This window comes from Phalaenopsis equestris, unplaced genomic scaffold, assembly GCF_001263595.1.
Source record: "Phalaenopsis equestris unplaced genomic scaffold, ASM126359v1 Scaffold001048, whole genome shotgun sequence".
Classification (NCBI taxonomy): domain Eukaryota; kingdom Viridiplantae; phylum Streptophyta; class Magnoliopsida; order Asparagales; family Orchidaceae; genus Phalaenopsis; species Phalaenopsis equestris.
The window spans coordinates 250,945-263,544 of record NW_018165487.1 but is presented as its reverse complement, the minus strand read 5'-3'; the positions used below and the strand labels follow the sequence as shown (position 1 = coordinate 263,544).

General features: G+C 39.2%; 2 protein-coding genes across 2 annotated transcripts in view; one reads left to right on the top strand and one right to left on the bottom strand.

The window, feature by feature from the left end:
• The window catches only part of LOC110032886 (probable inactive shikimate kinase like 1, chloroplastic), a 29,270-nt gene extending 23,477 nt beyond the window's left edge, over nucleotides 1–5,793 (top strand). The window contains exon 12 of the transcript XR_002294889.1: nucleotides 5,775–5,793. The gene's annotated coding sequence lies outside the window, so the exon portion shown is untranslated. The remainder of the gene's footprint in view (nucleotides 1–5,774) is intronic.
• Nucleotides 5,794–10,849: 5,056 nt separating this feature from the next.
• Nucleotides 10,850–12,599, bottom strand: LOC110032884 (the record flags this gene model as incomplete). Its single annotated transcript, XM_020736662.1, has 1 exon — nucleotides 10,850–12,599. A coding segment is annotated over one exon (1,527 nt), but the record flags the coding sequence as incomplete, so codon positions are not given.
• Nucleotide 12,600: the final 1 nt, after the last annotated feature.

Here is a 12,600-nt window from a genome sequence, read left to right as displayed (position 1 = left end):
TTTCTAAGTTTAGTAGTGCTTGAAGGTGGAAAATACTTAGCTAGGAATTTCTGAGTTAACTCCTCCCAATTTTTAATAGAGTCAGGTGCTAATGAGTATAACCACATTTTAGCCTTATCCCTTAGTGAGAAAGGAAAAAGCCATAGTCTAACAACATCGTTTGACATACCGTTATAACGAAATATAGCACAAAGTTCTATAAAATTTGATAAGTGTAAATAGGGATCCTCCAAAGAAGTTCCCCCAAACTGATTTTTCTGCACCAGTTGGATAATCTCAGGCTTTATTTCAAACGAGTCAGCTTCTACGACAGAGTTTTGTATACTTGAGTGAATTTCATCTGTCGTAGGATTTACGTAATCCCTTAATGAAGTATGATGATTTTCTAAGTTATTATTTTGAAAGTTTTTCATTTCTAGTTTTACGAGTCCTCTTTGTATTTTTATTTTTTTTCTTTTTTTCAAATTCAGGATCATAAGACATAAGTCCTACAGATCCTTTGTTTCACATACGCAACACAACAAACAATACATTAACAATTAAACAAATAACAGATGAAATATATTCAACACAACAAAACATTTTCACGAACACCTTATTTTTCATAAAAACAAATTTTTTTTCTTTTTTTTTTCACAACACTTTTTCATATAAAAACACTTTTCACACAAAACAGTTTTTACGATACTATAGTTTTCCAAATCTAAGCCTAATTACTTCAATTAAAATTCTCCTAAAGTTCTTACCGAAGCTTCCCCGACAACGACACCAAAAACTTGACAGCGACTTTTTATATACCTAAAAATACAAGAATTTGACACCACTACTAGAAGATTTAAACCTTCGGTAATGACGCCAAAAACATGATGCAACTTTTAATATGCAAGAATTTATGAACCTAGATTTATATATTTATAATGATTTTGTAAAGTCACAATTTCAAACGCAAGTATACGTATCGCTCAAGTAATACAGGGCTCTAGTGGAATCCCGTTTATCGATCCCACAGGGAAGCGAGGTAAGAGGTCCTTAGTCAAATTTTAGTCTACTACAATTAGTCCTTAGTTTGGAATGTCGATTAAAATGATGTTTTATCTAGCAACTACTTCTAAATGCAAGTGTTAAATGTAAAGATAGTAACTATAACTAAATGCAAATATTAATTCTAAAGAGACACATTTATGGAGAAATTGGTTTGGAGAATTTTGAAATAATAAAAACTAGTATTTTTATGCAATGAGTCGGATAACGTAAAGGAATGAGATGCATTAAATATTGTATGTGCCAAATAGGAGCAATACTATTCTTTACTCTTTGGTCCAGGCATAAAGAACATTGACTAATCCTATGCTTTTTTACTGAATTCGTGGTTAGGCTGGGAGGATACCGACTCTCACTTCGGAACTCCCACGTTCCCCTCGCAACTCCCACGTTCCTCCACTTCAGTACTTAACATCTCCACTTCAGTACTCAAACAATAGGACCGAATTAGAGATTTTAGTCTGTCACCCTAAAATCTTCAATTCTACACCCATCAAAGTATATTTCCCTATTTATTTGCATTCAACTCTCATGAATTTAACCATCCATGAAATCTGAATGTGGTTATACTTTGTTGAGAATTACACAGCCCTCTCGGGTCTTAATGCAATTACAACGAATTTTAACACTGCAACAGATCTTTATTGTAATGTAAATAAAGTACAAGTAGAAATCATCACATTGATAATTAAATCCGCTTCTAACATGCATCACAAAATCATAAACATGAATTCTACTCGTTACGAAAGAAAGTAAAATGAAAATAACGGCATAATATTCTCATACCATTATTTTCAAATAAGAAGAGAGAGTAAGAGGAGCCCATCACAAAGCACGAAGAAAACACAACGGAAACAACACAACGGAAACTTCATTTACGGAAACTTCATTTAATCAAAGCAAATCGACTAGATAAGTGTTTACAAAAGTCAAAAGATAGTGAAGAACACAATACATAGTTTTTTCCCTTTTAAAGAAAGACGAATATCTCTCCCACAAAGTCTCCCGCCGATCCATGCAATGCTAGAACATTTCCTTACAAATTCTCTCAAAATCTCCTCCCCAATCTCTCTAAAAGTGTAGAAATCTACATTTCTACTTTTATTCTAAAAATCCTAAACTTTCTCCACACTTTTCCTAAAATTCATCTCACAAAAGAGCCTCTTTTTCTAACATAAATTTGTTCTTTTAAAGTGTAGGGACGAAGTTTGAAGAGTTGTCATAAGTATCCTTTAAAAAAACGTCCAAATACGTTGAATTTCGGCCCATAACCGCCAAAACAAAAGTCTGTCCAGAGTCGTCCCGGGGGCCGTCGGCGGGCTCGAGGGCATCGTCGGCGAGCTTTTCTTTCATTTTCGGTCTTCTCGGGTAAATCTCGCCGTCAGCGCCATTTTGGGCGCCTTCGGCGAGCAGACTGTGCAGCTCCACCGTTTCGCTCTGTTTGACTCCGTTTTAGCTCTGTTTCGCCCCATTTCAGTTGCGTTGTGTTCCTAACAGATAGCCCTACAAAATAAACATGAAGACAACCTTCCTTTAAAGTGTAATCTCATTCAAAAATATGCAAGAAGTGTAAAAGTGATTAAACATCGAAAGACTTATCGAAAGGTGACAGGACAAAATTTCATTTCTTGCTCGTTTTTGCTCCAAATTGCCCCGTTTTTATTTCTTGACCTCATGTGGCAATGTGGTTAGTGACTTTTTTTGTATAGATTTGATCCAAGTTCGAATCTCACACTTTACATCTATTTTTCTCAATTTTAGTTTAATGAGTCAATTTCGAGCTGAACACGAGCCGAACACGAACACGAATATTTAAATCGAGCCGAACACGAACATACTGTTCCTGAGCCGATTTCGAACACGAGCCGATTTCGAACGAGCGGAACACGAGCCAAGCCTGAGCTCGCTCAAGCTCGGCTCGTTTACAGCCCTAGAACATATTGTCATGAATGTACGAAGCAAGATCTTGAAACTTTTGAATTCTTCCATTTTATTTCTTCTTTCAATGATCTGAACAATTAATTTCAGATTTATTTGTACCTGGTTTAGAATTGGTATTCTATTTTGACAGATGAAATTTCTGCCTTATATTTTGCATTAATTGCTAATGAACTAAAATTAAGTTTCATCTATTGTCTTCCCTCTTTTCCTTTCTTGGGGATTTTGATTTCTCCGGTTTCATCGGCTAACTGATTTACAATCAAGTACTTCTGGATGATATTCTTCTTATCCAGTATGTTTAAGATATGCGTCTTTAGTTCTAAATTTATCATTTATTTATGGGCCATTTGCATGCACATCACACAAATTTTTATATACTTACATATATATCATTTAAGCATTTATATTTACAGGCATACCACTTAAATCATTAAGATCACCTAAAAAATATCTCTTACTAATTTTTTATAAGTTAAATGCATTTTTTCGTGCATTAGCTTAAATTACACCATAATATCATAAATTTAAATATCAATTTTTAGGCATTAATAAACAAATTAATTAAAGTGAATTTTACCATGCATATCATATAATTCTTATGTGTGTGCGCGCGCACGCACATGTATATAAGTATTTAAAAAAGAAAAAAACATCATATATATATATATATATATATATATATATAGACACAAACACAATATGGTATGCATGTAAAATTTTCTTTATTTAATTTTTTTACTTTGACATATTTTATAATCACTGCACATCACTATTTAAGGGTCCGTTTGGGGCAGCTTATAAGTGCGGGCGGTGCCGTACTGTTTGGTTCACACGTTTTGTCAGTTTATCCGAAACCGCGTTTGAATTTTTACACTAAACGCATGCCGCAGGTTGACCCCCATGGCGGGTCCGCAGGCCGCGTTTCAGGATAAACAACTTATCCTGAAACGCACAAGCTGCTCCAAACGGACCCTAAATTTGGAACTGTTTGGGGCATTAGCTGCTGTGAAGTTGCTCAGAAAGTTACGGTGATTATTATAAAAAATAAAATAAAATAAAAAGTAGGAACAAAATTTTATGACATTCACCGAAGGTAACCAGGTCTGATGGAAAAATACAGTTTTTTGGCGTAATTTTTTGAGGACGCAAATAAAACACAGTTTTGTCAAACAGAAAAAACTGCGGCGTCGCACCAAAGTGTCGTAACACCGCCGCCCCAAAAGGACCCTCAACCAATTTCCAACTTGAACTTGCAAATCGGCAATATCGGTGCTGGTAGGTTAACATAGGTCACGTTTAAACTGGTAGGAACCAGGAACCGAAAAGATTATATGGCAAAATTCTTGTGAATTTACCTAACACCTAAACTTTGATATTTATATTTATGCTATTTTATATATGTATAAAAACTATGTATTTCATTTTTTAAAAGGCAATGATGGTGATATTTTTAATGTTATATATATATAATATATGAGTATTATAAATATAAAAGTTAAAGTTTAAATACTAGATATATAAATTCATACTAACTGTGGCATGTATTGAAAATAAATTTGATAATGATTAGGAATTTTTACATACATACCACTCAATTCTTATTTATTTACCGTCTAACCCCTAAACTTCAAATTTTGTCATATTTGTGAATAAAAAATTAAATGAATTATAATTGGTTATATTATATTTAGTTTACATGACTGATAATAAGAATTGCTTATAAAGTACAAAATAATATCTAACCCCTAAACCTCAAATTTTATGATATTTGTAAATAAAATGTAAATGAATTATAATTGGTTATATTATTTTTAGTTTACATAACTGATAATAAAAATTGCTTATATAGTACGAAATAATTTTGTACATGTAAACATTTTAATTTTTTAGGAGCAGTATGGATAAATGATAATAGATAGACAGATAGATCCACTTAAATTAGAACTCGTGAGAATGTTGACGAGCATTAGTGGAATTGCTCGCCAGGTCCTTATGAGCGACAAAATAGTATGTAGCTTATCATCTCAACAAGTAAGGCTAACGAGAATAATTATTCCGGTCAGGATCAGGTCATCAAGTTCATGATTAATGGGTTCAGTCAATTAGAGGCATGAGGCCCATTAGTATTTGGGCTACCTTGTTGGTTAGAAAATTCATTTTTGGATATACATCTAGTTTGCTGATTCTTTTAGCTCTATGATAGGATACTGTGAGAATAATGAGAGGATGCGAGATAATTGCGAGTGCTCATGAGCAGAGCATGGACTATGCCTCATTCATTGACCCTTGTTTTTTGGGTGGCGGAAGCGATCTATTCCAATGCAATGACCCATATAGAGTGCAAGAGAGCTTTTTATTCCCGATTTGTCCGGGCAGGGAAATATGCTTGTGAATCAGAAGAAAAAAATTACTTGTTACAGTCAATAGGAGGTCAACACTCCCATGAAGTGGGGGAATTGAATTCGAGAGATTTGAGACTTCTATTTTATGGAGGGTATGTTGATTGTTTCTTTACGTTATCAAAGAATAACTATCACATCATCTCGAATATGTAGCACGTGGATATTTGTAACATTCGTTGATGCGTCATTACCTAGTCATAAGAGAATACAATAATGTTACTTATGATAGAATTAATTTTAGTGGTTATAAGAAGGGTTTTTCATGTTAACTACTTGTACGATCTATAACTGCACAATTCTTATTGAAACTATAGGTTAGAGGCATCATTCATGCGCTCATTCATTTTTTTAGAGGTTCACTGCCCCTTTGATCCTGTTTTGATAACACAGGTCTCCACAGAAGAGATGGATGTTTCAGAGGACCGGCTGAGAACAATCATCCATCGGAGGTTGAAAAGAGGAAAACATTCTAAAGGTTTCAATATTTGAAAGGGAAGAATTACTAAGCTAAAAGCTCGAAGCTTGTTGGGCAAATGAACTGTTAGATTGTCCTGTGGGAAGCATGACTAAGATTCGGGTTATAGAAGCTGATCAAAATGAAATTGCTCTAGAAGTGATATGTGCGTCACTTATCTCAGATCCTATTCCTAAGACGCCAACAGTTGCTAACTCGAAGCCCATCATAGATGGATAATGTTTGATCCTCTGAACGACTGGAGAGGCTCTGACATAGTCACACTCTCAGAGTTGAGTTATGGTAACTAGATGTCAACCTCCTATGTTATTTTATTATTATTTATTTACTTATTTTCTTGATGTCCTCTTACTTCACCTACCTTAATCTTCTGGTACCTTACTGTAGAGAAGTCTGTTGATCAGCTGCTTGTTCCCACAACTTTCCTTAAGGAAAACACTATGGTGAAAGTTGGGGAGATGGAAGAATGTGCAGCAGAACCAATAACCAAAACTCGATTACTCGCTAGTGAGCTCGCCCCTAGAGGTAATACCGACTACCTGACATTTGCCGAACTAACAATTTCATAACTCATGTTTTTTTTTGCACTCACAAATAAATTGACCATAATGAAGCTTGACATAGGTGAGGGTAGTGTCCGTGCCATGAAAGTGAAGCTCATTTCTTATGAAGGACCTCTTCTGGAGGAGGAGCTAGTGGCCACTGTTGAAATTAGATCATCGATGACAGAGCTCCTAGCCACTGTTCTAACCGCTCATGGTGCTGATCCTCTGGACCATGAGAATCATTTTAGAAATGAGTTCGTATAAGCTCTCAAGGAGATAGAGAAGGCCCGAGAGGAGCTCATATCAATTCAGAAGGAGTCAGTGACAACAAAGGATAGGGTGGCTCAAGTTGAAGATAGACTGCTTGAAATGTAAGACCATGTTATGGATTTAGAAGATGACCCCTTGAGAGGTAAGGAGCACATCCTCATTTTTGGAAGTTAAGTTTGCCCGAGCTTAATGGATACTCAAGAAAATCGTACGAATTAGAGGCGAAATCTACGTTGCTGCTTCTTCGACAGCGAGTTGGATTGCCCTAATTCGGGCAGTTCCTTGCAGGAGGATAACTAGTTGTGACCAGGCTTTTGAAGTATGGTAAGATATATTTGAATGATGTAAAAAGCCATGATCTTGGCCTATTTATGAGGGACAATAATTATATTTTTATTTTTTTCCTTAAATCTCTGTGTCATACTATATGATGTTCATTGTTTTGAACTTTGATATATGGAGATGGTGCATTTGATATCCTTAAATGTCATGACATGGGTGCATTTACTTTATTTTGTTTTTCACTTACCTTTTGGTTTTCAAATGTTCTTTGACCTATTGCCCTTTCTTGTTTTACATCATATTTTTGTTTTTACCCTCGCGGTCATATAAGAGAGTATTACTGGTTCAAATTTTGCATGTCTTTTCAATTTCTTGCTCTCTTCCTCAGCACTTATGCTTCGTGTCTTAGTTTTTTCTCGTGACTTCCCTTCTACAACCATAGCAAATCTCGAGGATTCCATTTTGGAGTCGGAGATGGTTCCACGACTATAAGGAATAGTAGTAAGAACTTTCTTGCTATGAAGATGTCTGATGGGTTATGTTGACCGTGGAAGCTCTTACCACAATATAGAGGGACTGCATTTTTGATAATTGTTATCTTCTCCGGTTGCCTCAGGAGGATGAAGCACCTAACACTATGCGTGCATATGAAGGGTGTTCTTATCAAGACCAATTTTGGCTTAGTCTTTGCCTCCCATTATGCGAGAAATTAGTGGCATCCTCAATTTTTTGGGTTGGTTCATGCACAAATTCACTCAAATTTTTTGGGTTGGTTCATGCACAAGTTCACTCAAACTCGATAGCCAATGTGTTGTTGGTGATATTATCTTCGAGGTCTAAGAGGTTGTTTTGGTTGGTGAATGTGATATGTAACTTCCTTCGCCCCAAGGCGTTTAAAGACGAGACTATAGTGTTTTCTCCTATGAATGTATTAATGGAGAAGCTAGAGAACAACATTCTTGATTGGGGAAAATATTTTGCTTTGTCCATTGCAAAAGCACTCAAACAATTTTAACAACACCCCAATTATTCATTGAAGAGATGCCCCTAGTCATCATAGATCTGAGCTCAGAAGAGCATCATAGCTCACCATTCTGAATGGTCTAACGCTTGAATGCTGAATTATTTATGTTGGCAAGATATGTGATGACGACCTTATTTGGTATATGATACTCGCACTTGCATACTGATAATGTTATGATAAGTTTCCTAGTATCACTCTAAGTATTATGCATTTGATTTTAGGAAAAGCATTGCGACCTCTCGACAAGTGGCCAAAAGATTAGAAGTTAGTGTACACAAACCTTTCAAAGGGAGATGCCGAGTTTCCCGATTTCTCGAGCCCACTAGCAATAACAACGATAGAAGACGATGAGGAGGGAGATGTGAGTGTGCTAGCTATCGAAGAAGAAGAGGATAAGGAGGATAAACTTCCTCTAGCCGGCCCTGAGCCAGCTGTCACCTCCCAAAAGAGCCCTTATGGGTGGTGGGCAGCCCAGGACTTAAATACTGCTTTTCGGCCCTACACCTAGCCAATGTGGGACTATTTGTCCGTGACATTCTCCTCCACCCAATCACGTGACGCCCTCGTCACGGATCGGCTCCACCGAGGGGAGAGTCCACAACACACCTGGCAGGCAGTAATCTGATTTGATACCACTTGTCACCTCCCAAAAGAGCCCTTATGGGTGGTGGGCAGCCCATGACTTAAATACTGCTTTTCGGCCCTACACCTAGCCAATGTGGGACTATTTGTCCGTGACACAGCGCTCATAAGCAAAGGAAAAGCTGTGTTAGTGGAACATACACCCTTCATAACTTGTCCTTGGAAGAGGAAGGTAGAGGAAACACTAGATGCTAGCGTGACTTCTTCGGGAGCAGCTGCGTTAGGTTTCACATGGCAGGAGTTCAATATGGGAGGTTGCCTCTCCATGACTAATGAGGTTTGAACCCATGCACTGGTGGACTACAGTCAAGATTGAATGAGAAAAAAAACTACAATGAGAAGCTCTTCCAGTGGGCCAAGTCATCCCCTCCGTGAAATTGGAGAGGTTCGCAAAGAGACGGGAAATGTCTTCCTTCCACGCTCCACTGATGGAGAGTCTAGCCATTACCTTCTAGTGGGGGTATACTATAAGATAATCACACCATGATTTTCTCAGGTAGCAATGCTAAACTGAAGCAAGCTCGCTTGAAAGCCAATGAGAAGGCAAAGGCTTCAAAGAGAGTGAAGGAAAAACTACAAGTTAAGCTCGTTGAGGTTGCAAAGCAACTCGCTTCCCTTCAAGCACAAGTAAAATAATTGGAGGAAAAGAAGGCCAAGCTCTTCGATGAGCTAAAGGATTGTCGCTCTCAAGATGTTGCTCTTGGAGATGTGTTGTCCAGGTTGAGGGAGCAACTACATTACAAGGAATGGAATTCGAGGAGCATAAGCAAGTATCTAGACTTTTGTTCCACCAATATGCAGAACTTAAAGAGGAGATGGAGAGAAAGATCACGACTTTCAACGAGCTGAAGAAAAATCTGAAGTGGATGTTGAGAAAAAAAGAGAAATCTTAGGAATGAGGTTGCAAAATTGAAGAGGCAGCTTTAAGGGAGGAAGACACGGGATGAATTCTTCAAGGAGCTTAATTAGATGCCCAAATATGAGAAATTGTTGGCGGAACATTAGGAGAGGACAATTAAATCCTACTTAAATACTATAATGCAAAAAGAGGTCACGCCTTCTCACTCTTCTCTTCCTCATCTCTTCATCATCCGAGGATTCTAGGGTCTCCTTTCAAAGAACATACGATACGTCATTATCATCATCATCTTCCTCCTCTAGATAGCCAGGGCTCTCCTTGCTCTGGTTCACAGTAGTTCTCCTCTTAGTAATTGATGTCTTTGCGATTCTTGTCTCAACGCCACTGATCCTGATGATCCTGTGCAGCTTCTCAAATAGTTTTTGGAACAGTTTTTTAACATATCCTACCTTCTTTTACAATCGTTTGTATTTTCTGTCTTAATTCATTTATTTGTTGCGTCACAAACTCTCTGGTGTAATCTATCGTTGTCATTCGTTTTCCTCTGTCCAAAAGATCTCCTTACTAGATTAGAGTATGAATTTTACGCTCATCGCACCTTTCAGGACTTTTAGAGTGTATAGTCTCGTACAATCTATGAATTCACACAATCGAAGAGAGATCTTGTGAAGGAGGCAGATGGGAGCTGAGTTTAGGCGTGTCTTTCTTAATCATGACAAAGAAAAACGTAAGATTAGAAACTCATGCTTCTCCCCTTTATCTCGTATTTATACATCATAGAACACTATAGGCCGCACTGTATGAGACCCATCAAAACCCACCATTAATAAGTTCCTCAACATGAATGTTAGCCCGTCAATAAATAGATATTGATGGTGATGGAACGTCTCCTTTCTTCGTCGAGTTCGGTGATACAACTGAATAGATATCAACGATCTTGATAGGAGAGCCTTTTTGGGTGCGGGCAAGCTCGGTGAAAGGGCTCGAAGAGCATGAGCAAGCTCAGCTGGAGGAACTCGCCTGAATACGTAAAAATGGCGAACTCAGTTGGAAGAACTCACATGGCTGCTAACAAACATAAACGAAAGTATTCGCTAGGTCCTTCTGAGCTACAAAAAATCCTATAGTTTGTCATCTAAAAAAAGTAGAACTAATGAGTATAATTAGTCTCGTTAGGGTCAAGACAACCCGTGCATGATTAATGAGATCGATTCATTAGGCCCATTTAATATTTGTGCTACCCTATTGCTAAGGAAATTCATTTTTGGACACACACACACACACACACACACATTAAAACTCATAAAATAAACCATCAAAATTAGTACAAAAATAGGGAAGTACTATAGAACAATAGACATTTCTTTCAAACAAAAAAAAAAAATGTTATGACACAACAGTCCTCTTCTTATTAGATGCTGAAAAATTAAATTACATCTTACAACCCCTGCTCTTCCTCCACATCTCTCTTCATTACTTAGCATTTGTATGAAGAAAGAAGAAACCTATATAACATTAAATCATGTACAGAGTCCAGAAAAATGAAGCAATTTGATCCATAAAAATAAACAAAAAGGAAGCTTCCATATGCTTATACTTGCCTTCCGCTTCTTGGAAACACACCCAAAAGCTTACCTTTGGACAAGAGCTCACAGAGCTTCTTGGCACCTTCAAAGTCCATGCTCTCAAGCCGTGGCAACAAGCCACGAGCACCAGAAGCCACCAATAACTTCCTGCAACGCCTGCTCTGTGCCACCGCCAGCAATACTGTCACTATATGCTTCTTCTCCACATTGCAAACCGAGGAGTCCAGCAGCGTGATGAGAGTGAGAATTCCCTTCTCATCCTTCCTCATCAATCTCCTGCAAACTGAAAATGTCATCAGCGAGGCCAAGGCTTTCACCGCCGCCACCTTCTCCTCTGCCCCTTTGGCTTCCAACGTCCTCACAATCTTTGGCATGGCGCAATCCAATCCGTCCTTGTTCGTGCAGACGAGGGCTAGTTCAGAAACAGCACTCATCGCCTCTGTTCTTGTTCCGGCTGATGAGCAATCTAGCGCGAGGATTATCCTAGAAAGGAATCCCGAGGAGATAATGATCTCAGAAAAGACAATGGAAGATGAGAGATTGCGGAGCAGCCTAATGGCAGGCTCGAGGTCTCGGTTGTCCGTGGCTGGGGCTTCCCAGTAATTTCTGAGGCAATCCAGAACGCCTTGTTGGACAAGGGCGAGCTTTATGCTATGGTTGTCTTCCCCTGCGGTCAGATTGCATAGGCAGGAGGTCGAGTTTTCCCGAGCAAGAAGAGTTCCTGATTGAAGAACTCTGATAAGCACGGGGACTGCGTTCTCCTCGATCAGGTTTTCCCTTAGTTCCGGCACGGCGGCGAGGTTTTTCAGAACACCAATGGCAGCGGCCTGAGCCGAAGGAGTGCCGGAGCGGCATGTTTCGAGAAGAATAGAGATTGTCCCCCCTGAGCCGACGGTCATAGCAATGTCTTTCTGTAGGGTTAGTGTTTGGAGAACAACGCAGGCCTTCTCTTTTGCAGATCCATCGCCGTCGGGCTCAACGAGAACACGTGAGAGATGACTCACGAGAAACGAGGCTTCAGAGACGAGCAGATGGCGGCAGCTCTCCAAGGAGGAAACCCTAGCAATTGCCGCTACAGCTTTCTCCCTCGCTTGAGAATTGGAAAGTGAGGCGCAATCGAGTAGGCGAACCAGCGCGGGAACCAAGCCCTGCGTGGCGGCAATAATCACGTTCTTGTCATCTCCATGGAGCATTAAAATAAGTGAATCCAGCGCCGGGATCCGCGACGCCACGGTTCCGATCTGCAGGCGGGTGATAAGCGACCGGACCTCCGTTCGCAAGGCTTCGCGGCGGGAGGAAGAGGAAGGAGAAGCAAAAGGGTCGACAAGGGCGCCGGAGCGGAGAAGAAATTCAGCATCAGCAGCGTGCTGGTCGAGAGAAGCTGCCGCAGCAGCGAGGTCGCTCTGAGTTTGGAGTCGGCCGGAAGGAGGCTCGAGGTAGCGGCACTGGTGGGAGATGGATAAGGTTAGGGTTAGGGTTTGAGAAAGGAAGCGGAGGAGGTCGTCGGAGAGATCGTTGGCTGGGAGGGCGGGG